Below are 26,713 nucleotides of genomic sequence, written 5' to 3' on the forward strand. Positions count from 1 at the left end.
TCTTACAAATGGGATGCGCAAAAAAAAAAAAAAATCTCATGACATGACCAAATCTTGTTTTACTTTAGGTTTGCGTGGTTGGTTTAGGTGAAAGATAGTGTTATGAAAACAATGTGAGTCTATGAGATGCTCAGTAATAAAAAACGTGTGTATGAATTTGGGCACTCTTATTGTGATGCTGAGAGAGAGAGAGAGAGAGAGAGAGAGAGAGAGAGAGAGAGAGAGAGAGAGAGAGAGAGATGGGGACACTTCGCTCTTCTGTGCGCGTTTCTGTCTCAGCTCCTCACCAAGCTGAACACAAGACAGAAGAGCCTTCATCTGTCAAATGAGATCATTCTCCTGTAGGTAAGACCTGACATATTTTATATCCTGCAGATTGCATGCACAGCCGCGTGTATATCACCAGAATGTCAAACTTATTGGGCATAAGCAAGTTGTGATACACCGGAATGAAGCAGGGGTTTATGTGGTAATGAGCCGAATGTACGCGTGAAGGCAGTGATGTTGCTTTGCGCGTTTCTCCACGATGCTGTGGAGGAGGACAGCTGTCAGCTGATGCCTGTTTTTCTGGATGTATTTAATGTTGGTGCATTTGGGAATGGTGCTTTTTTAGAGTTACCAAGCTGATGTTCTTTTCGACTGTATCTGACAGATGGAGCCGCACTCCGCGCACGGGTGACCGGTTACGGGAGCGCACAGACGCTGCGCTGTAGTACTCATTTACTGAGTCATTTATTGCTTGATTGTACACTTTTTACAGTTTTAGTTGTCCTGGAAAAAACCCGATGTGCTGTAACCGATGTGTCTAGTGCATAGATTAACCCTCGTGTTGCTCGAAATGAACCCACAAAAAGGTGTCTCGGTTACTTTATTGTGGGCTCTGGTAATAAATTGTGAGAAACTAAAACAGCCAAAACTCATTGAGCAGGGGAGAAATAAAAGTGTAAATGTCGTCATAAACCTCCTAAAGGGTAGATCACTTTAAAAAAAAACTAAAATGCTAAAAGCAAGGTGTGTAAAGTTTAAAGTCAAGGTTAGGGTGTAGAAATGATACATTGGTTAATTTTAAAACAATGTAACCTATGGGGGTTCTTGGAAGTCTAAAAGCATCAGAAGCATATGCCTATTGAACAATTTAAGGCATTACAGTATTGCTCCTGAGGACCTCTAGGTAACAATATGTCTTCTTTTGCCAAAGTTACATGTAAGAGATGAGACAGCTCGACCACCACGCCAAACCGATTACTGGTTCGAGTCCTGATCAGGTTTGAATAGGACAGGTTACAGAACAAGAAACCCTTGGGAAAGATGTAAGAAATGCCATGCAAATCAACTTAATTTTCAGTACCAAGATGCACTGATAAAAAAGTTGAGATCTTTGTGGGTTTGAGATCTTTGTGGATGCAGTGTTTTTTATGCTTGAAAATCATGTTGGTGGGTCAGCAACCTGCCACTGGCAAACTCAAAATCAATGGTAATAAAATCAATTGTGAGTCTAGTCTCGCATGCACTTCGAATGAAGAGTGCGGTTGGTTAATCGGATAGTAATACCATGGTAGTTTAGAATTACCATACTAATTTAGTTTGGCATTTACATAAATGCACCAAGGTACTTTGTATATGTGTGTGTGTGTGTGTGTGTGAGAAAGAGAGAAAGAGAGCGAAAGGATAATCTTATATGGCTTACCTGTTGCAAGAAAATTAATGAGATTTATTGCAGTTTCTCTGGCAAACAGTTTTAGCAGCATTTACAGGCAAGCATTTCAGTTTTGTCCTGATTTCTGGGCTTTAGTTTGTGTCTCTTAATGAATTCTATACATCAGTCTGCACATTAAAGCACGATTATGGCCACAACTCACTGTAATCACACTCCTATCCAGTCTGTGCTATATATGTGCGTGCGTTTGCTCCAGCTTGTTCATTAAAGAACAAATTTGTTCAACAATTGTTCCACACATTAGTAGTCCCAGTTTGCCTGTTAAGGTTGGAAACAGCTCGGCTTCCAAACACAAACTCAGATCTGCATGAGATACAGAAGCAAATTTGGTTTTCTATGCTTTTTGGGTCAGCCATTTAAAGCTTTAACGTTTCCCAGAATTTCTCACACGCAATATGTGTGCCTCTCCTGTCATCCGCCTGTGCAAATCTGACAAGCTTGTGGGTTATTTTTTCACTCGCGGCTGTGTTGGAGTTCAGTGAAGTGAGACTGGAACAGAAATTTGCCATTTGAAATGAAGTGACCACTCATTATTACCCATCTGAGCCTACATGAATCACAGAGCGAACCCCTACCGCTCTCTCACACTTACTAACATGCACTCTTAAGAATTCCATTTTTATATTTTCAATCTTAAAATAGTTATATTACTATTTTAGAAAGATAGGCTATTAAATGTATCAGACCCAGTGGCGGCTCATCCGAGGGGCGCTAATTCAAAATAAGTGTTTTGAGTGTCATGTGTGTTGCTTGTGTTTTCAAAATATGTGTTTGTTGCGTCATATGAACCATGTGCTACACATGCGTCAAAACCGTTTATGATAAAAGAGATGCTTACGTTCACAAAATACACGCAAGACACTCACTTAACAGTAAACTCAGATTACGCATGAGATTATACGAGTATCTGGCAAATGCGAGCGTCTCTTTTATCATAAACCCTTTAGACACATATGCAGATGGCAATTATTTTGACAAAACACTTGATGCACACACAATCTCTCGAGGCGCAGAACACATGTTTTGAAAAAAGGAACCACACACATGACGGGCTACATACATGTTGTGATTAACTTCGCATCGAGCACCTTCCAAAAAAAAAGTCACCGGCCACCACTGATTAGACCCATATTATAAATTAATAAAGAAATGTATTATTTTTTACTTTGTGATGTTATATATTACTTTAATAAGAATAACTCAAATGTTTTTATATAGCATGTTTTTTTTTACATTTTGAGATTATTTGTGAGCTTTAAAACAATGAATTGTCTGGAAAATTGGTTCAGTTGATTTCAAGGTTTCAAAAAGCCACCTTTCTCGTTTTAGTATGTAAACACATCTATTATATTTTCTACCAGAAGCTTGAAAAGAAGTATTAATTCAACATTGTGCGTTATTTCTTTTTCAGACACTTTTCTTGAAACAAATGCAATTGATGTTACTTCTGGTTGATTCGTCACACTTAAAAGATTGCACATATTTGAAATCGATTGTTTAAGAAATGCTTACACAGATGTGGAGAACTGTTATCTAGTAGGCTTACTGACTAACACAGTCTCACACCCATGGCGTCAATATTTGACGACACTTGACCATGCGTCAATATGTTGACGCGGAGGGTATACCTTTCGCGTCATTTTTTGACGAACTGGGGACTTCAATACTATTAGGTACGCGAAATTAAACAGTTGTCACCTGGCATTGGGGTTAGGGTTAGGTTTGGGTAGGGATGTCATTATGTAAATCTAACCCTAAACCGACGCGAAAATGGTAGAAAATGGTAAGAAAATAGGAAAGACAATGCAACGGACTTACTATTGAAGTCCCCAGTTCGTCAAAAAATGACGCGAAAGGTATACCCTCCGCGTCAACATATTGACGCATGGTCAAGTGTCGTCAAATACTGACAGGGAAAAATCCTTTATTGCTTTAAGCAGGGTAACTTGGGTTTACTAAATGCAGTAACATTTACAACCCCACATCAGAAAAAGTTACTGTAGAAATTGTGAGTAAAAATGGAATGGAATAATTTACAAATCTCATAAACGTATATTTTATTCACAATATAATATAGATAACATATCAAATGTTGAAAGTGACACATTTTGAAATGTCATGCCAAATATTGGCTCAATTTGGATTTTATGAGAGCTACACATTCCAAAAAAGTTGGGACAGGTAGCAATAAGAGGCCGGAAAATTTAAATGTACATATTAGGAACAGCAGGAGGAGGATCAATGTTTAGGAATAGGAATGTTGTCCCATTCTTGTCTAAAACAGGCTTCTAGTTGCTCAACTGTCTTATAGGTCTTCTTTGTCGGGTCTTCCTTTTTATGATGCGCCGCATGTTTTCTATGGGTGACAGATCTGGACTGCAGGCTGGCCATTTCAGTACTCAGATCATTCTTCTACGCAGCCATGTTGTAATTGATGCAGTATGTGGTTTGGCATTATCATGTTGGAAAATGCAAGGTCTTCCATGAAAGAGACGACGTCTGAATGGGAGCATGTTGTTCTAGAACTTGGATAAACCTTTCAGGATTGATGGTGCCTTTCCAGATGTGTAAGCTGCCCATGCCACACGTACTCATGCAACCCAAAACCATCAGAGATGCAGACTTCTGAACTGAGCGCTAATAACAACTTGGGTTGTCATTGTCCTCTTTGATCCAGATGAAATGGCGTCACAGTTTTCAAATTTTGATTCGTCTGCAGAACAGTTTTCCACTTTGCCACAGTCCATTTTAAATTAGCTTTGGCCCAGAGAAAACGCCTGCGCTTCTGGATCATGTTTAGATATGGCTTCTTGTTTGACGTATAGATTGTGTTCACCGACAATGTTTTCTGGAAGTATTCCTGAGCCCATGTTGTGATTTCCATTACAGTAGCATTCCTGTATGGTTTTCCGGTCTTGACCCTTACGCACAGAGATTGTTCCAGATTCTCTGAATCTTTGGATGATATTATGCACTGTATGATAACTTCAAACTCTTGCAATTTTTCTCTGAAAAACTCAGAAAGCTATTTTTCGCAGCAGTATTGGGGGAATTGGTGATTCTCTGCCCATCTTGACCTCTGAGAGACACTGACACTCTGAGAGGCTCTTTTTAAACCCAATCATGTTGGCAATTGACCTAATAAGTTGCAAATTGGTCTTTCAGCTGTTACTTATATGTACATTTAACTTTTCTGGCCTCTTATTGCTACCTGTCCCAACTTTTTTGGAATGTGTAGCTCTCATGAAATCCAAAATGAGCCAATATTTGGCATGACATTTCAAAATGTATCACTTTCAACATTTGATATGTTATCTATATTCTACTTTGAATAAAATGTAAGTTTATGAGATTTGTAAATTATTCCATTCCATTTTTACTCACAATTTCTACAGTGTCCCAACTTTTTCTGATTTGGGGTTGTATGTTTACTGCTGATATAAAAAGGTTTGCTTAATTTGCTTAACAAACGTAACTTACGGTAAACTCCACAAAGAATCAATAACAATAAAGTCCTTTTACAGTAGTTTCAGGGTTCCCACGGGTCCTTGAAATCCTTGAAAGTTTGTGAATCTGGGAAGTTTTTGAAAATATACATACATAGATACAGGTCATTGAAAGTGCTTGAATCTATTTTATGCAAGAAGTTTTCTGAAAAAAATCCATATTATTAATATCATAAAAATTCTAGACTTTTTAAGCACACGTGCTAAACTGTTTGCTTTAAATGCTTATATCTTTGCGAATGTTGATTCATACCAAAATGCTTTTTTGCATATTTTGACACATGAAAACGTCTCGGGTTACGTATGTAACTGTTGTTCCCTGAAGGGAACGAGACGCTGCGTCTCTCTTGCCATACTTCCTGCGTCCCTGTAACGCCGTCTTTGACAATATTTCAGATAGCGATATACTTCCTCACCATTGGTTGAATTTGATATACACATTCAGACGCACTTACTCCTGGAGGCGTCCCCAAAGTGTCACCGCAGTGACGCAGCACAAGTTCCCTCGAAAGGGAACTTTAACAATGTATCTTAAAAGTAACACAATTTAACTTGAAACGTCCCACATGTAGTCCTTGAATTTGAGGGTATTGGACCTGGAAAGTCCTTGAAAGGTCCTTGAATTTGAACTAAGGTGTGGGAACCCTGTAGTTTATTTTTGAGAAGCAAACTAAACATCAAGATAACCTATAGTTCAAATCATATCTATTAAAGGAATATTCCATTTTCTTAAAAGAAAAATCCAGAAAATTTACTCACCACCATGTCATCCAAAATGTTGAAGTATTTCTTTGTTCAGTCGAGAAGAAATTAGGTTTTTTGAGGACAACTTTGCAGGATATTTCTCATTTTAATGGACTTTAATAGACACCAACATTTAATACTTAACTCAACACTTAACAGTTTTTTTTAACGGAGTTTCAAATGACTATAAACGATCCCAAACGAGGCATAAGGGTCTTATCTAGCGAAACGATTGTCATTTTTGACAAGAAAAATAACAAATATACACTTTTAAAGCACAACTTCTCGTCTAGATCCGGTCCAGCGCGACCTAACGTAAATGCGTAGTGACGTAGGGAGGTCACGTGTTACATATATAAAACGCAAATTTGCGGACTATTTTAAACAATAAACTGACACAAAGACATTCATTAGTATCAGTTGACACACAATAACGTAAGAACAGTCCTCTTTCAACGCACTTGTAAACACTGGGGCGGAGTTTCGTGTTCGTCCTCTGTGACCTCTTGACGTCATGACGTATTGCGTCAAAAAACATAATTTCTTCTCGACTGAACAAAGAAAGACATCAACATTTTGGATGACATGGTGGTGAGTAAATTATCTGGATTTTTCTTTTAAGAAAATGGAATATTCCTTTAAGTAAACAAGCAGAGACCAGAAGTTAAGTTCCATCCAGACGCGTAACCGCGACAAGGCACGTGTGTCCGATGAAACTGTCTATATCTGGAGAAATACTTGTATACTATTCTGAAAATAGCCAGAGTGAAGTGAGTGCAATAGAGAAAGAAGCCTCAATGAGCGAGATGGAGATGAGATCAGAAGAGGGGATGCATTCGGAGTGGAAAGTCAGCTTTTAATATTGATGAGCAAGTGTTAATGTGAACCTAAAAGCAGGCCTAGTACAGATGACATGATCCCACTTTTACCTCTTAGAGAGACCTAGAAAAATGGAGCATGAAAATGGGCAAAGAATAAAAAACCACAGATTGAGCTGCAGAATAAGTCAAACTTTTATGATTAGAAGCTCTGAATGCTTATTGCAATCCCCAATGACACAGAGCAGCATGGTGAATTATAGAATAAACGGAAATGTGTCGTCTTTTTCATCCCTTTGGTAAACACTCCAGTTTGGATCAATAAAAGGCAGCTGTACACACTTGGAGGGTTGACTAGCACCTCATTTCCATTTTAATGAATGAGGCTTATTGAGCTATTGAGCAAGTTATAATTGTGTTGTGGGGTAGAGATCTGGAAAAGTGTATGATACTGAAAAAGGATTTGTTGGAGTGTGCATGTATGCTTCAGTTTTTTGAAAGTGCCCGTATTTTGGGTCAAAAAGAGACAAAGCCAGCCGTTACCCAGAAAATTGTTTATATTTGACCCAACAATGGGTTAAAACATCTCAGCATAGGTTAAATTACAACCTAACGGGACGTGGTTTGTATCTGTTTGACCCAACGCTATAAATATGATATGTCAAGGCCTATTCACAGTGTGAGGACATATTTGCATTGAGCATGACTTGGAACTTAAACAATGTATTTCTGTTCACACTAAAGACATCTTTTCTTATGGAGCAGGTTGATAGTTGCTGACCAACAGGATATGAAATGTCTAGAAGTCGAATGCAAGATAGATATCTGGAAAGATCAAGGGACATATGAACAGTAAATGTAACAAACAAGGAGAGCAAAAAGAAAAATGCATGAAAAGTATTTGGAAACTAGAGAGATTTATATGCCGCGTTATCTACTCAACAACATAACCATGCGCTCTTAAAAAAAAGGTGATTCACGATGCCATCCCTACTGAAAAATCCAGCTAAGACCAGCATAAGCTGGTGAGCTGGTTTTAGCTGGTCCCCAGCTTGGTTTTAGCTGGTTTTGCTGGTGTAGGAAGCTGGTTTTGCTGGTGTAGCAAGCTGGTCTAGGTGTGTTTTGGTCACATTTTAAGCTGGTCTAGCTGGACTTAGCTGGTCATGCTGGAATACCACCTGGCCCACCAGCATGACCAGCTTTGTCAGGCTGGGAGGACCAGCATAAACCACCTTAAACCAGCTAAAACCAGCTACCAGCTTATGCTGGTTTTAGCTGGATTTATCAGTAGGGATATAAGAACCTTTTCTATCTAAATGGTTCTTGGTTCCCAAACATTTCATTTTGTGACCCACTCAAATATTTACAATCTATCCTGGGACCCACCAACATATTTTTAAATGGAAATATGAGAAAAATACACATTTTACCTAGTGGCGGCTCGTGACTGCTCATCCGAGGGGCGCTAATTCAAATTAAGTGTTCGTAGTGTCATGTGTGTGGTTCCTTTTTCCAAAATATGTGTTCTGCGGGTCGAGAGATACGTGTTTTGTCAAAATATGTACCTGCTGAATACGCATCAGAAACGTTTTGGATAAAAGAGACGCTCACATTCACAAAATACACTCAAGACACTCCCTTAAGGGGGCGTGCACACCAAAGCTTTTACGCCCGCGGCCTGCGCATGTTTTCAATTGTTTCCAATGGAAACTCTGTGTTTTTCAAAAACCCTCAGCTAGCGTTTTTTTCCGTGCTGAAATCCAGCGCTCGGCGGTTTTTACGCGCTCAGTGCTGAGCACCGAGAGTTGAAAAATATTCAACTTTGGGTGAAAAGCTTTGCTCGTCAATATCAGTTCTCACACGGCTGTCCAATCACAGTGGAGGAGGGGCGGGACATTACCTTAGCAACCAACCGGCTCACAGCTAAAGTATCACAGCTACCAAAGCGCTCAGCTGAAGAAAGCTGGTACTCATCTGAAAAAACAGCTGGCATTCGGTGTTGTCCAGGCGTTTTCAGACGCGTTTAAAAGTTTTGGTGTGCACAACCCCTTAACATTAAACTCTGATTATGCATGAGATTATGCGAGTTTCTGGCATATGCGAGCGTCTTTTTATCATCTGCTACAGGCACTTATTTTGACAAAACACGTGATGCACACAGGATCACTCGATGCACAGAACACATATTTTGAAAAAAAAAATTCTTTTCATTTTATTATTGAAATGTAAGTTTTAATTGAAAAATCTAAATTATATCTGGTATACCAAATCAAAATCATTTTCATTGCTAGTCATGAATTGGACTAAACTGTTTTTTTTGTGTCAAAGCATGACCCAACCCACAGTTTAAAAACCTCTGCTTTAAGGCACCTTTAACATCTGAAGATGTAGGTTCTTTAAGGCGAAAGAATATTCTGTAGATTATAAAAAGTGTATAAAAGAAATGGTTCTTTAACTAAATGGTTTTGAGTAAATGGTTCTTTGAGGAACCAAAAAAAGGTTCTTCTATGGAAGACCATTTTAAAGGGGACATTTCACAAGACTTTTTTAAGATGTAAAATAAATCTTTGGAGTCCACAGAGTACGTTTTTAAAGTTTTAGCTCAAAATACCCTACAGATAATTTATTATAACATGTTAAAATTGCCACTTTGGAGGTTTGATCAAAATTTTTTTGGGTGTGTCCTTTAAATGCAAATGAGCTGATGAAATGCAAACGCTAATTGGCATAACTGTGGTTTGTTGAAATTTAAACTCAATTGTGCTGTCAATTATTTTCTCTCTCTCTCTCTCTCTCTCTCTCTCTCTCTCTCTCTCTCCACTAAATGGCAGTGCCGTGGTTGGATAGTGCAGATTAAGGAGTGGCAGGCATTCTTATAATAAGATCCCCTTCTGACATCACAAGGGGAGACAATTTCATTTACCAAAATTTTTCACATGCTTGCAGAGAATGGCTTACCAAAACTAAGTTACTGGGTTGATCTTTTTTACCTTTTCTAAGATGGACCCAATTACACTTAAACATGGAAAAAATGTTTTCATGATATGTCCCCTTTAAGCACCTTTATTTTTAAGAGTGTGGGTGTCCTATATGGTGTTGCGAATTAGCCATGGCTATAAACACTGTGATACAGGCATCGGATTGTTCTTGGTGTAATAATCTATGTTTTTTTGTATCTGTCCCTATTAAAAAATAATAATAATAATAATAACTCTAAAATGTTGGGTTATTTAATATTGTTTAAAATGTTATTCAATGACTTTGTTAATTAAATTGAATGAAAGTTTTATTTTCTGTCTTTTAAAGTTTCACTCTAAAAATATGTTATTTTCAACCAAGCATTGAGTCAAAAAGGGGTGAACACAACCAGGGGCGTCATGCACCAATGTTTTTTAAGGGGGCACAGTGTCAACAGCTCACAGAAATTTGTGCATACACAGACATCAAACGAATTATAGAGCTTTCAGTCTCTTTCATGGCACTTACATTTCTAACAATCTGAAAACCACTGCTTTCATGCAAAAACCTCCAAAATAAAAGTGATGACTAACTTTCATATCAAATACTATTCAATCGGAATAATGACACATTTGCATCATATTTACATCTGAAACGGCATGTTTTATTTATTTAAGTCTTAATGGCTTGTTTAATTGTGTCATTAATGCATTTTGCACAACAACTGCATCATATAAAATTAATGTAATTTTAAATCCATAAAGAATATAAAAAACGAAAATGACATAAGCTATAGCCACGTGATTGATTTTAATGTTCAATAATGATTTTAAAAAATATGTTTAGATAAAATTATTAGAGGAACGGATTTTTGCATTAAATTTTACCTTATATGTGAGCATGTAAGATTCCGCGCACTCTGGCGAACTTTGGCGTTGTGCCAAGAAGATGAATCTCTACTAATATAACGTTGAGACGGTCACATTTAAAACCATACATTTTCTACACAGAGGAGGTTAACTGCACATTACCGTACTGGGGTTTGGAAATGTTGTGAGCGTTTCTAACACGTTTTAATTCCTCAGATAGCCAAATGCAGCAGCAAGCCAGCAACAGCAGAGAGCTTGTGAGCGCGCCCAGACGCTGATGACGTCTGCGACTGCACTGACTGCAGCTCCAGCTGCCGCCAGAATAAAAGTAATGTAACATGATCAAAACACTATCAAAACGGCGAAAATCTCCGAAAAGTGACAAGGATGCAGCACAGAATGTATAATATTGTGCATATTAAACAGATTAAAAGTCAAATAACAGATTAATGGATGCTTATTTGATTTTGAGGTTGGATGCAAAAGTCCATTGGCTCAAAAAAACCACGGGGGCACGTGCCCCCTCAGTTTGAATGGGCATGACGCCTCTGAACACAACCACTTGCGTTTTAATTATTTAACCCCTATGCTGGGTTGTTTTAACCCAATGTTTTCTGTCCCTTTTTGACCAATGCTGGTTTAAAATAAACCAGCATTTTTAGAGTTTGTCACAAAATCAGACCACTGTTATTGTAATTTAAGATTATATATAAATATAATTTACATAGATTTAAATCTATTACAGTTGGTGAATTTATATTATCTATTGACTGAATTAAATTGAATAAAATCTTTATTTTCTGTCTTAAAAGGCTTTAAAATGTTAATCCTTTTGTGACCCAATGCTGAATTGAAAATAACCCAGCATTGATTTGAAAACAAACGTGTCATTTAAACTACTTTTATTTAGCCAGAATCGTATTTTTTGAAGTCATTCAATGGCAAATTTCTTACTTTGTGTTCCACAGAAAAACACGAGTATGCAGATTTGTAGACATGAGCAATGCCAAAATTTCCTTGTGGTCGAACAATTCCTTTCAAAAGAGAGTCAGACAGATAAAAAAGATGGATGGGGGAGATGGAAAATGAGATTGAGGAAGAGAAATGCCTGGTAATTATAGTTCTTAAGTCTTGTTATGTTGGTGACAGCCTCCATCATGCCTTAGGGCCCTCAAGATCAATGGCGGGGACCTGACTCTAATACTAACGAACTTCAGATCGTTAAACGTACGGCTACAGAGCGCTGAAATTAATTATAGCGTTTATGGCTTCAATTTATCACACCAGGGAGATGTTTCTGATCCTGACTCCTCAGGATGCTTGGGCGGCGGTCAGTAGATCCAATTTGAGCCTGGGAGATGAACCGCATCCCATTATAAGACTTTGAAACAACAGTTTTAAAGTTAATGCTGATTCTGTAGCATTTCAAACACTGTGATATCTGATGCAATATCAGCGCTCTTATTAATCACGAAATGCTTCTTGGCACGTAAAAATGCATTATAGCCGATGTTGCAGCGCTGCAGATGAATACAAAGCGGGAGGTCAGAAATAATATTTTTTTAAGATACGAGGGACCGACGCTGTTCCCCATTGCTCAACGTTAACACAACGATGAGGAAAATCACTTTCCCTCGAATAATTTCATTTGACTCGGTTTCATACGTTTGGCTTTGTGGATATTGTAGAAATACGTTGGGCTTTGTGAAAGTCCTTAGATGTGGCAACTGTGAAATATTGTGAAATACTTTACGTGATGGAATGCTGTGAAGTAATTTAGATGTCATAAAGACTGAGCGATATGAAATTCTTGATGTAGTAAAGCTGAAATATTGTACACACTCCAGATGTATCAGCATTAACCGCAAACACAATACGGTGAAAAACACAAGCCCGCTTCGTAACGACCTGTAGTCGATTCAATTTCCGTCAAATGCTGTTGATTAATTTGACTCAGATACATAAGTTTGGCTTTTCCGTCCTGTTGTAGTCTCGCACAGCCCACCCACTTCAACCTGTCTCTATTACTTCCATCAGGGATACAGTTTCTGTCACCAGCACTCATGTGTGAAAACAATATTGATCCACATCCAGGAATGCGGCGACCCGTACGTCGACTTCATTGCTTTTTATTAATGATGCGTTTCATTGCCAATAGTACGAGCTGTTATGATGTGAACAAAGACCCACGGGGAGAGAGAGAGAGAGAGAGAGACACCCAGGAGATGAGTAGCATTTGTACAGTTCGCATTGCTATTTTTGATTTAGTTTGGGTATGGAAGTACTCTGAAATAAATGAAAGTTAATGTACTTTTCAAATCTGTTTTGGACTCGTGTGGTAATGCGGTATCGAGGTTTTCTCATCTCGGACATTACAGCTTCAAATTAATGGCAAATCTCTGTAACGATCGAAAAAAGCAATCTTAGTGAAGGACTAATATGTTTGTCTTGGACAGTTTGTTTCTGTCCTAATTTTCTTTTTGAGTGCGATCCAAGAGCCTAAAACTTATTGTTGTGGTTTATGAAAAAGTTTTGAGGTTGTATTGTGGCTGTTGTTTTAACTTCATCAGGTAATTGTGATGTTTTTACTGTGTAGATAATGAATGATTGTGTGATAACAGCTTGTGCTTCAGTCATCAGACTTTAGATGTTTGATTGGCAGATGATTAAATGGGTGAACATCTGTACATTTACACTACACTCAAGTGTGGAACTGAGGCTGCCTTCCTTCCTTCCTTCCTCTTTTGTTCCTTTCTTTCTTTTGTCTCTTTCTTTTGTTCCTTTCTTTCTTTCATTCCTTTCTTTCTTTCATTCATTCCTTTCTTTCCATTCTTTTGTTCCGTCCTTTCGTTTCTTTTGTTCCTTTCTTTCTTTCGTTTCTTTTGTTCCTTTCTTTCGTTCCTTTCTTTCCTTTCTTTCTTTCGTTTTTTTATTTCTTCCTTTCGTTCCTTTCTTTTGTTCCTTTTTTCGTTCCTTTCTTTCTTCCTTTCTTTCGTTTCTTTCTTTCTTCCTTTCGTTCCTTTCTTTTGTTTCTTTTTTTTCTTTCTTTTGTTTCTTTTGTTCCTTTCTTTCGTTCCTTTCTTTCTTCCTTTCTTTCGTTTCTTTCTTTCGTTCCTTTCTTTCGTTTCTTTTGTTCCGTTCTTTCGTTTCTTTCTTTCGTTCCTTTCTTTCGTTTCTTTTGTTCCTTTCTTTCATTTCTTTATTTTGTTTCTTTTGTTCCTTTCTTTCGTTTCTTTCTTTCCTTTCCTTTCGTTCCTTTCTTTCGTTTCTTTTGTTCCTTTCTTTTGTTTCTTTCTTTCTTTCCTTTGTTTATTTCTTTCCTGTCTTTCTTTTCTTTCTTTCATTTCTTTTGTTCCTTTCTTTTGTTTTTTCTTTCGTTTCATTCGTTCCTTTGTTCCTTTCTTTCGTTTCTTTTGTTCATTTCTTTTGTTCCTTTCTCTCGTGTTTTCTTTTGTTTCTTTTTTCCTTTCTTTCGTTTCTTTCTTTCGCTTCTTTTGTTCCTTTTTTCGTTTCTTTCTTTCCTTTCGTTCTTTTCTTTAGTTTCTTTTGTTCCTTTTTTTCGTTTCTTTCTTTCGTTTCTTTTGTTCCTTTCTTTCTTTCCTTTCTTTCTTTCTTTCTTTCTTTCTTTTCTTTCTTTTATTTCTTTTGTTCCTTTCTTTTGTATTTTCTTTTGTTTCTTTCGTTCCTTTCTTTCTTTCGTTCCTTTCTTTCTTTCTTTCTTTCTTTCTTTCTTTCTTTCTTTCTTTCTTTCTTTCTTTCGTTTCTTTCTTTCGTTTCTTTCTTTCAGTTCTTTCTTTCTTACGTTCCTTTCTTTCAGTTTTTTCTTTAGTTTGTTTCGTTCCTTTTTTCTTTCGTTTCTTTTGTTCCTTTCTTTTGTTTTTTCTTTCGTTTCTTTTGTTCCTTTCTTTCTTCCTTTCTTTCGTTTCTTTCTTTCATTCCTTTCTTTCAGTTCTTTCTTTCTTACATTCCTTTCTTTCATTTTTTCTTTCGTTTGTTTCATTCCTTTCTTTCTTCCTACGTTCCTTTCTTTCGGCACTTTATTTTGTTTGTTTGTTTCTTTCTTTTTTTCTTTCTTTTGTTTCTTTCTTTCTTTCGTTAGTTCGTTCCTTTCTTTAGTTTCTTTCTTTCTTTCTTTCATTCCTTTCTTTTGTTTCTCTTATTGCTTCCTTCCTTCGTTTCTTCCAATTACACAAATTTAGTTCTGTAGTTTCTTCCTTTTTTTTCTTCCTTGCTTTCTTCCTTCCTTCCAATTACCAATTTTTTTCTTTTTAACGTCAAGGTTTAAGAGTCATGCATCTCTTGATTGACAGTTTGGGTGTAGCCATTTTCTGTACTCCAGTCAAACTACTCAGAATTTTCGGCCAACCAGAATTGTGAAGGCTGACATTTTAGCTTTCTGTGTGAATGGAGAGTGAATTGCTAAGCAGGATTACTTACACTACATGGTGTTTTTGTACAGTAGATATGCACTGTTTAACAGCACAGCATATGACCATGTTTTTTCCCACAAATGTTAATAACAAGTATTTTAAGGTTGCTTTTAAACAGGGCTTTTTTGGAAATGAGATTCAGACTCTTTAGATGATCAAAGGAAATGAGAAATGCAAAACAACAGGCCTTACATTTAGAAACAGTTTCATGGCCATGAGACTACAGTATATTTGCTAAATTCGCTAAATCTTCTGCTTTACAAGGAAGTTGAGTTGGCTGTCTAAGGACTGCAGGGTTGGTTGGTTCAGGACAAGACAGTTTCTCTGTTGCTCTTAATCTCAAAAGCTGTTTGACTGTTTAGACAGCAGAGAGATTATTGAGGGAGAGGAAAATTGTACAGTTTACCCGTCCAGGTGAAATACTGTACTGTACTTTAGATACAGTAAACCTGAAATGTTTTAAAATAATTCAGATGCGCTGCTGGAATATAAAATTGAAATAAAGCCATAATACTTTAAAATACCTTAGGGGGCAGATTTGCTAAACAGGGCAAATTAGCGTGAGATCACAGTTCCAAAAAAAATGCAGATGTAAGAGGAAAATTTCTGCAGGTGATGTACTGAGAAAGTGCACATTAAGGTACACAGACGCAACATCTCATTTCTATAAAGACCAACACAATTGAAGACATGCATTTAGGCGTTAAATAATGGCACAAATAACAGTAAACCGATGAGCGCAAACCTCAGTAAATTCAAATCCTCTCTTTCCATAAATGTCTGAAAGGGAAACTTCTTCAAAGTAATATGCAATAAGGTCAGTTGCAAACATAACTATGCACTAATTTTTCACTGCGTGTCTTTACTAAATCCTGACAGAAGCTTTTTAACAGCGGAAGTTAGAAAAAGCCCTATAGATGTAGTCAAGCTGGAAATGGATTTCAGAATATGGTACATTTTTGACAATATTAGAATTTGTTTTAAGTAAAATACAGCGTATTGTGCTTTTGATTATAGAGTTGTAACTTGTGCTTTTGAAAACCCACAGGGTAGAGATGCAGTGATTGAAAACTGTTTTCATTTGAGCACTTCAGATAAGATAAGAGCAGAACTGACAGTGGTGTGTAATGAAAGGAAGAGAAAACCAATAGTGTTTGAAAGAGCTTTATCCTCTGACATTTTAAATGGAGGGTTATTCACATGTAATCTTGCCTAAAGACAAAACCTGTCCTGCGTGTTGCAGAAGCAGAGGTGTAGTGTTATATATAGCATATATAAAAATGGATGATGATATGGTTTTGTGCCAGAATATGAAATGGTAGTAATTTATTATTGGTAATAAACAGCCAGAGTTAAATCCTCAAACACATCTGAACATCAACACATTTACAGGGTCTATGTACACTACTGTATTACTGTCTGTTTTAAATGCTTAACCACCTAAAACTTCAGCAAGTTACGAAGGACGGTAATTACATTTTACGTTTTAAGGAACACTCTAAAAATGGCTGGGTTATTTTTGACCCATGTTGGGTAAATAGAGCTGCCAAAAAAAAAAGTCGCCTGTAATTCTCCGATTCTCATGCGTGTCTCATCAGTAAAGCCGTTTCGGTGATTAGTAGTAAATTGCCATCAGCTGCTTTCAAATTGAGCGGCATTTACTACACAGAGCCGTATTTCACAGAAAGCTAGGCAAAATCGCATTAATAATCGTGGAAGACCGTCTCTGATTATAAATGTGATTTTGCCTAGCTTCTTGGGCTACGTTTACACGTACATGGTTATTTTGAAAAACTGAGAGATTTACTTTCGTTAGCGCGCGTCGTTCACACGTCAACGTAGATTTCGCCTCTGAAACCGATTCTTTCTAAAAACTGTGGCCAAAGTGGATATTTTGAAAACCTTCGTTTGCACGCTTGCATATAAACTGTGACAACCGGACCGGGTCACAGTATGCACCAGAGCTCGCACCTGCGTTAAAAGTGCGACCTATATTTACATGTGACTGCTACTCTGAACGCTTCCATGATCACATTTATGTTCGTGCAAACTCGTTTCGTATGTTTGTATTTGCAAATACAGCTGCTCCATAATGTCGAGGAGCAGAGGCGAGTGCTCAGAGGTCAGCAATTTTACACGTGTTCGACTTCATGCGGCGCTGCAAGAACTGGCAGGCGGATGATGTCAACGTACTGCGAGAGCGAGTTGAGAAATCACACATAGAGGTCTAATTTCGAATCAATCTCGCGGTACTTTGACGTCATCGAACACCTATTGCAACAACTCCTCCCTCCAACACGAAGAACCAGTCCGCGTCACTACCAGTGCCGCAGGTGACTGGCTTACGCGGGCTTGAGCTTTTCTTGCTGGCATATATACACGGGTACGTGTAAATGAACACTTTTCTGAAAACTGACATGTTTGCACGAAGTTATTTTTGAAACCGGAGATGTTGAAATGTCCGTTTATGAAAATAGCCGCCCACGTGTAAACGTAACCTTGGTGAAATTCGGCTCTGTGTAGTAAATGCCGCTCCATCTGAAAGCAGGTGATGGCAATTTACTACTAATCACCAAACCGGCTTTACTGATGAGACACGCATGAGAATCGCAGGCGATTTTTTTGCCCAGGTCTAGTAAATATTGGACAAAACACATGATGGGCTAAAAATGACCCAATGTTGGGTTGTTGTTATGCAGCCATGGGTTATAATAGCCAGCAGTTGGGTTAAAACAAACCATCATTGGGTCAATTGTTCTGTACAAATGTTCTGTCCAATATTTACCCAACATGGGTAAAAACTAATACAGCCATTTTAAGATTGAATAATGCTTTCTGGGTGTCTGCTTCAAAAGGAAAAATTTTCAGGAAAAATCACTCCAAAATCAATTAAAAAAAAAAATCTTAGTTGTTTCAATGGGATTAGAAGAACATGGATAGTCTCATCTTTTCTTTATTTTCTTTTGGGAAACCAAACTGTGATCTCAGAGGAATTAGACTAATTCATGTGAATTCGGAATAAGCGAATCGGGCAAAAACGTGCGGTTATTGTAAAAAACAATGAGGAAGCCCTAACCCCAATGTCACAAAGCCAAAAGCAAATTGTACAAAAATGTACAAATATGGTCATATGAATTAAGCCACTTCATTCGTAAAATACGTACAACTCGCAATGAGATTGCTTTGGAGTCCAGTAATCCGATTAGCCTGGCTAACACCAGACCAGTCTCATAGAGAATGAGACGTGGTCTGGGAACCACATGCTCATTTTCTCGTATTTGAGGCGTGGTTTACGAATGCCCAGAGCTGTTTATTGGGTGCTACTAATGTCTATCAAATACGACTGTACGTAGCTCATAGCCAATCGTTTCAATTATACCAGATGACGTATGTAGAGCGACATATAGCGTCAACAATTTTTATCGGTACGTGTGCACTGCACACAGCTGAAAGCTATGCAACTAAACAGGTAGCTGTATACTGATATTGAAAAGCAACACAACTTAGTGGCACTGTGAAAACCACAGTACAGACATAATGACAATATTATATTAATAAATACAACTTACCATTTATAAGTTAAATGGACTTCGTCAATGATGATGCCTAGCAGGTTGGTCCTATAAAACTCTGTAGCTATCACATCTTGCCATATCCAAACATCCTTCTTGGATATAAAAATTGTTTAACGCCAAAAGTTGCTTTTTTTAAATAAACTTTCATTCAAAACTACTTGTTCTAAGTAGTTTTAAACACAAGTTTATTTTAAAGACTGCATCGAAAAGTAACTTCACGTCTACTGCCGTGTGTCACATTGATGTCGTCATCGTCTTGCTGCCCCCTCCCCGTTCTGTGATTGGTTCCCTATTTCAGGGGGAAAATTGGTCCATAGTTTCCATGCTACACTTGCAGCGTGAATTAATTTGCATGGAAGGCAGCATGGGGAAGCCCAGGCTATAATCTCACCACATATTTTAGTATAAACTTAAACATTTCCGATTTTCTAAGATGCGTTGTCCTTTCATGGCTTCTTAATTTTTATATACTCTCATATTATGTCAGTACTATTGTACAGTTATACAAATGCACAGTTGTTTTAATTTTTGTCGTTAATTTCTCTTGAGGAATTTTGGGAGAATGAACCGTATCATGGCTGAAACTTAAAAAAACATAAGACATTGAGAGCTCCATAAAGTCTCCTGAGCTATAAATGAACAAACTTTAATCAGTAAAATTTCCTCTGGAAAGCAATAAAACCAGAGAGCATCTATTAAATACGTCGTCTTTTGTTCCTTCTTTCCATTATTTTCACATGTATCCTTTTAAATCAAATAAATCACAGACGGACAGGTAAAAAAGCTATACTGAAAACATGTTTTTTTTTCCAATTACCATTTCATTTTCTAAAATCGAGTAGTTTTTGTCTACAGCAAAGGTTTTCAAACAATCTGACTTGGGTAAAGAAATGAAAATTAACCACTCTGATTATTTTATGCGTTGGACCTTTTTGGAACCGTCCCAGATTTTAAGTGATTGAAAGTTTTATGAAGCCTGGCTAGACATTGTGTGCTTTTGATTCTTTGCAGAAATGTTATATGTTTTGAACTGTGGTCATTTTCCAAAAGCATTTCAAGTCAGCCCTGATACTCCATTCCCTTATCTCTTTTAACAGGTACGTCTGTTCGGATCCAAACCATGGGATTCGTTGTTTGCGCTTAGCGGAGCAGAAGCTAAACAGACAAAATATAATCCACGAAAGAAGATGAGATGCTGAATGACCGCAGATCCCTACGAGGAAGCAGGAATGTTGGGAATAATGAAAAGAAATGGAATTAAAGAGAGGAGATGAATGGAGTAACCACCTACACAGCGAGCCTGCACGAGAGTGAAGGTCGATCTTATTGTACCTCTCCCTGTGGCAAACATTGTGACTAATAACAGAGCGAGGCAGGATGAGTAGTCGTATCTGGGCAGCATTGCTCTTTCTCTGCGTGTGTTTAATGCTCGAGGGACGTGCCGTTCTTCCGAGGGGAAAAATGAGTGAGGGCCGTGTGCAAACCTCAAGGAAAGACAAGCATGCAAAGCGTCTAGACGTAGAGGAAGGGCAAAATGAGATGTCATTTGTCAACACAATTGAAACACGAAGTTCTAAATTGGTAGGGATAAAAGGTGATAAATCGATAGTTTTGGCAAGCAACACCATGCAGTTTGCTTCAGGGTCGGATTCTGCACAGATTAAAGAAGCAGTGAGGGCTGGATATGAAATCACAGTGACTCCAGATTCATTGTCTGATATTACAGAAAACACAGATTTTCCTCCACCAAATGATTATTATCCCAAAGATGTCCGTAAATCCTTCATACAAGAACAAGACACATCACTTCTTAGCCAATACTCTGAACTATCTGTTGCATCTCCAGATTCGTCCTTTCCAACTAAACCTCCTGCAGAATATGAGTCCGCACACTATGGTGAGAAACAACGAATAGCTTTGGTTTCCTCAAATGGCAAAAAATCTCTGGATGCCAGCACTAGTTCATCAGATGCCAACATGTTCCTCCTAGAGACTTGGTCTGGGTTAAAAAGTGGACAGGAAGGGCAAACTATAGTGATGGGCAACCGAGAGGAAAATAGCGGTGAAAGAAGGGGAATTGCTTTTCACAAGACCTACAAGCCAGACGAGACGCCTTCTCGTTCTCGTCGCCGACGGAGCTGGATCTGGAACCAGTTCTTCGTGATAGAGGAATATAGTGGACCAGAACCTGTGTTAATTGGACGGGTAAGGCAAATGTTGGATTATTACACTTGCATGCTGTAGTAAAATTACATTCCAGTAAGCAATTTTGCATTTAAAAGACAATATTTATAATATTTGAGATGTCAGTGAAAATTTAGTAGATGTTCAATAGCCCAAAATAAATAAAAATAGTTTCCTTACATGATGGAATATCAGACATATCGCAAGTTATTTTGGCAAAATGACATAAATTCAAGTTTATTTCGACTAGAAGTGGGTTATTCCAACCCATTCTCACTCCCCAAGGCGTCAAAATCTGAAGCATGTCCAAACGCCTTCAGCGTCAGTATGAAGACGCGAAGGGTGCCCATATGCGTCACTATATCAACGAAATGGGAACTCCGTTGCTTTCATGCTAATCCCTCAGCGTCGGATATAGACGAAAGGGAATCCCGGAAGGTGATGCTGTCACGTTATGCGACGATCGGCAGGATCATGCCGCTTCTGGACGGTATCTACTCAATTTTTGTTCCACATTTTTTACCATTGTCGCTTGGGGTTGGGGTTAGAGCGACTTTCTGTTACATAAAATTACATCCTAACCCAAACCCAACTCTAACCCTAACCCCAAGCGACAATGGTTTAAAAATCAGAAGACAAAAAGTATAAACCAATACAGACATCCTAACCCAAACCCGATTTCTAACCCCAAGCAACAGTGGTTTAAAAACCAAAAGACAAAAAGTATAAACAAACTGACATCCAAACCTCAAGTCTAACCCCAACCCCAAGCGACAATGGTTTAAAAATTGGAAAAAAATTGAGTAGTTACCGTCCAGAAGCGGCATGATCCTGCCGATCGTCGCATAACGTGACGGCATCACCTTCCGGGATTCCCTTTCGTCTATATCCGACGCTGAGGGATTAGCATAAAATCAACGGAGTTCCCATTTCGTCGATATAGTGACGCATAGGGGGACCCTTCGTGTCTTCATACTGACGCTGAAGGCGTTTGGACATGCTTCAGATTTTGACTCCTTGGGAAGTGAGAATGTGTTGGTTATTCATAGCCGGACTACATCAGGTCTAGTTAACCTTCTAGATGATGAAATGGCAGCTGTTGCTTGCTGGGATTGGACCGGCTTAATTTATTACAGTTGATGTAAAACCCATGTTACTTCATTAATATAATTTACGCTGCCTTCAAGTCATCCTGGGAAGTTTCTGCTTAAGGTTGTAATTTATAATTATGATCTGATGATGTAATTTGAAGTCATTTTGTTTAAGAAAAGAATAGATGTATTTCATTTTTCTCACTTTTTACTTATTGACCAGGCTGTCTATTTTACTTACTGACAAAGACGGGATGCTTTAGAGCTTTAGAGGATGATAAGTGTGTAATTGATGCTTTATCCTGTTTAATCATACAGGAGAATGATGGGATATGTCAGGTCGCACAGGCCTGGCTAATTAAATTGCCTTATCGGACTACTTTTATTGCTATTTTTCATCGATAGATTTAACATCACCAATCATTATCACTGTCATTTTTAACAGCAATTAGTCTCTGGACATCATGGCTGGGTTCAGGTGCGCTCATCTTGTAAATGATCTTGTGTGTACTGTGTATAATAATTGTGTATATATACATTTTAAGAAAAAAGTGTATATATTAAGTATTCATACTAATTTAAAATATAAATTATATAGAAATATAAAAATGTAACGTGTGTGTATTTATATATACAATTATTAAACACAATACACATACATATATGATGAAAAAAAATTGAGAAAAATGATTTGTTTTGATTGGTATGAGTTGAAAATTTTTTTTCAAAAGTGGACCAATTAGATTCTGGACAGTTTTTTTTCTTAAATTGGAATATCATGTATATTTACAGTTTTGATTAAATTTTAACTTAAAGCTACTTTGCAATTCTTTGTTGTTTGTAACATTCATTTACATACATCCACATTATCCTTGTTGCTAAGCAGTTGCTAACATGGTTAATTTGGAAAGTACTATTATCAATATAATGTAATTACACTACCTCAAAGTTTTTACGAACAGTATTATTAGATGTAGACAAAAAAATGGTAGGAGAAGCAATTACATGCCTGGTGGCCACATTAAGTAGCATGCACACATAATTAGTTGCGTGCACACGCATTTAGTAGCATGAAAACACATTTACTTAGATGCACACACATTAAGTAGCATTAACACATTTACCAACACGCACACACTTTTAGTAGCTTGCAAACACATGCACACACATGTAGAGACATCTAGTAGCATGAACACACATTTGGTAGCATGCATACACATGCACAGCCTTTTAGTAGCATGCACACATATGTAAAGACTTTTAGTAGCATGCACACACATGCACAGCCTTTTAGTAGCATGCACACATATGTAAAGACTTTTAGTAGCATGCACACACATGCACAGCCTTTTAGTAGCATGCACACATATGTAAAGACTTTTAGTAGCATGCACACACATGTACAGACTTTTAGTAGCATGCACATACACGTAAAGACTTTTAACATGCAAACACATACACAGCCTTTTAGTAGCATGCACACACATGTAAAGACTTTTAGTAGCATGCACACACATGTACAGCCTTTTAGTAGCATGCACACACATTTAAAGACTTTTAGTAGCATGCACACACATGTAAAGACTTTTAGTAGCATGCACACACATGTACAGACTTTTTGTAGCATGCACACACATGTACAGACTTTTAGTAGCATGCACACACATGTAAAGACTTTTAGTAGCATGCACACACATGTAAAGACTTTTTGTAGCATACACACACATGTACAGACTTTTAGTAGCATGCACACACATTTAAAGACTTTTAGTAGCATGCACACACATTTAAAGACTTTTAGTAGCATGCACACACATGTAAAGACTTTAGCATACACACACATCTACAGACTTTTAGTATCTTGCACAGACATGTACAGACTTTTAGTAGCATGCACATACATGTACAGACTTTTAGTAGCTTGCACAGACATGTACAGACTTTTAGTAGCATGCACATACATGTAAAGACTTTTAGTAGCATGCACACACATGTAAAGACTTTTAGTAGCAGTGCACACACATGTACAGATGTTTAGTAACGTGAACACACATTTAGTAGCATGCAAACACGTCTACAGACATTTAGTAGCATGCATTAAAAATGTAGATGCATGTACAAGCAGTACAAGCTGTACTGGCTATATATTAAATTAGCTGCAAATCAGAAAATTTGCCAGTTGCTTATACAGAACAAAGAGGTTTAAAGAAACTGGCACTGAACTAACACGCTGTACAGAGATACGCCTCATAAATGTTTCATTCCTCTGCTTTCCCTGTCACTGTATTTGAGTAAATGTTTATTCGATAGGCCAGGACATGCACTGTTGTTCACCGCTACGTGATATTACTTGTGTCTGATCCAGAGAATTACTTTGTGAATCAGTTTTGGCTGAATGGAAACAACTTCATCTTACAGACAAAGCTAAATCTGACCATTTTAATGTAGCGAGACAAAACAGAGGTCAATCTCATCCACCGTACTTCATGTTAGACGTAGGTGTTCTTTTAAAGCTTTGTTGCTTTGAAGTTGTTATGCTACTGCGTTGGTCCCCAAAAAGTGCCTGTTCTGATGCAAAAATTTATAGATTTTTCAAAATCCACAACCACAAGTGTCCCATTATTATGCACAGGCTCAGATGATAACATCTGCTGTTTTTACAAAAGATTTACCAAATTGTCAGTTTTCCAAATCAGACCATATGAGGATGTTACACATTGTTGGCACATTATTTTATTATTATTATTTTTTTAATGTAAGAACCTGATATGATTTAGTTCTGAGCAACTTTGGTACTATGTTGGATCTAATATAAAATCTGGATTCTGTTTCAAAACAATATTCAAAGTATTGACTAAATTTAATTAAATGCACAAAATAAAGCCACTTCCTCAACGCAATCAATAAGATTCAAAGCCTTCACGGCATTTGCTTCACAAACACATTGAGGCCACTTAAGTCCGTGCATTTAGAAGTCAAGAGACAACATTCTCCAAGCTTCCAGAGAAATATAAGAAATGTCTGTTCAATAATTCATTTTCCTATGAACCAGAAGGTCATTATTTATTATTGAAAGCGTTTTTTGTGATGTGTGCGATAGTTATGGTTTGACCTTGTTAGTGCAGGAATCACACGCAGGGGGAAAATGCATTTTGTGTTTCTTAAGAAACTTATGCTGACATCTGGGAATCGGAAAGAGAGAAAGTAGATAGATGATGGAGAAGAGAGAAGCAGCTTTCCTGCTGGGATTTCCTTTTCCCAATTTTGTTCTATTTTTGGCATCTTTAGTTATATCTAAATTGTCTTTGTTTGGTTCTTTTACGGTTTAATTTTATTCCCACATTGAAAAGATACAGGCAACTGCAGCAAAGCAATTAAATAGTACAAACCAGAGAGAGAGAGAGAGAAAGAGAGAGAGAGAAAGAAAGAGAGGGAAAGAAAGAGAGAGAGAGAGAGATTATGAGATTTATGTAAAAAGATATTTGAGAAGAGTTAAGAGATGCTGGAAAGTGGGATGCAAAAATACGAAGAGGTTAAAGAAAAAGACAGAACCCCTGCAGCGTCCTAATTTGCATACTTCTGCACTTTCAAAGTATGAACTTTTACTTTCAGTACCCAATGACAGCTCAGGAAAATTAATGCTTTAAAAACTTTGTAATTTATTGTGTACTTTTATGATTTGGTTGTGTTGTTGTGCAGTTTCTGAATAGCAAGCAAATGCACCCATATTCAAATTCCAATATAATTGTATTTATTTAATAAACAAAGAAATATTGCATGCTTTCATTTTGTGTACGAGTACAGCTTTAATAATATTAAGTTATTTTTTTGTGTTACATGGGGGAAAATCATTCAAATTCCAGGAAGCAAAAGTTTGCTAAATTCGTTAATAGTGAAGAAGAGACTAGTACTGGTTTGCAAGTTACTGGTTGGAAATAGGAGAAATGAAGGGATAGGGAACAGAAAGAGGCTTAAGGAGGGTTTGTTTTGAAGGTCCTGAGCTGGCAGTGTTGGGTTTATCTGCCTGTTTACTCAGAGTTGGCACTTTTGAAAGCTTTTGCTGGCTGTTTGCTGTGCGAGTCCATTAAGCTGAGGGTCTTTAGTTTAAGTGTAGACAGTAAACCTGCCCATCACTGGACCATGAGCAGAGCTGAAGCCCTCTTATGTGGTCACATTCAACATGCTCTCTGTAAACAGCATAAAGTCCCTGTTCAGTGTTTGTTTTGTGTTTCTGTGTGTTGCAACATTAAGCATGATTTATACTTTTGCGACATTTTTGATACTTTGGTGTGCCAACATATAATTTTTTTATGCAAGCAACCACTTTATGTTGTGCATAGGGTTGCAAAGGGGCGGAAAGTTTTCATTAAATTTCCATGAGAACTTAATCTGGGGAATTTGGTAAATATTTCAAGTTGAAAACTTAATATGAATTTATGAGAATTTACGAAGGTTATGGGAAATTTAGGGAAATCATGTCACCATTATCATGTAGCTAGCTCAAGCTGTGATGCTCTTTCTTTTACATTCTGCTAGCCAGATTTCTACAGATCGTACTACAGAATTTCTGTATCACCCAAAAGTTTGGTCACATTACTGTTTTTAATGTTTTTGAAAGAAGTCTCTCATGCTCATCAAGCCTGAATTTATTTGATCAAAAATCCTTTAGAAATCATAATGATTTCTAGTCAGTAAGCAGTGTGCTGTGCAGAGGCGTCATGCCCATTCAAACCGAGGGGGGGCACGTGCCCCCTCGGCATGCAACCTCAAAGAAGCATTCATTAATCTGTTACTTTCTTTTATTCTGTTAAATATGCACAA

At 37.5% G+C, this 26,713-nt stretch overlaps 1 protein-coding gene across 2 annotated transcripts in view; it reads left to right on the top strand.

Annotated features, from left to right (window-relative positions):
• Positions 1 to 208: 208 nt before the first annotated feature.
• The window catches only part of cdh24a (cadherin 24, type 2a), an 85,879-nt gene continuing 59,374 nt past the window's right edge, over positions 209 to 26,713 (top strand). Inside the window, exons 1-2 of one of the 2 annotated variants that reach the window (XM_055187428.2) lie at positions 209 to 345; positions 19,715 to 20,822. In XM_055187428.2, the coding sequence (XP_055043403.2) occupies positions 19,995 to 20,822 (828 nt within the window). In that variant the 5' untranslated portion in view covers positions 209 to 345; positions 19,715 to 19,994. The remainder of the gene's footprint in view (positions 346 to 19,714; positions 20,823 to 26,713) is intronic. The other variant, XM_055187429.2, reaches the window with a different exon arrangement.

The sequence above is a fragment of the Misgurnus anguillicaudatus genome, chromosome 13, assembly GCF_027580225.2.
Source record: "Misgurnus anguillicaudatus chromosome 13, ASM2758022v2, whole genome shotgun sequence".
Classification (NCBI taxonomy): domain Eukaryota; kingdom Metazoa; phylum Chordata; class Actinopteri; order Cypriniformes; family Cobitidae; genus Misgurnus; species Misgurnus anguillicaudatus.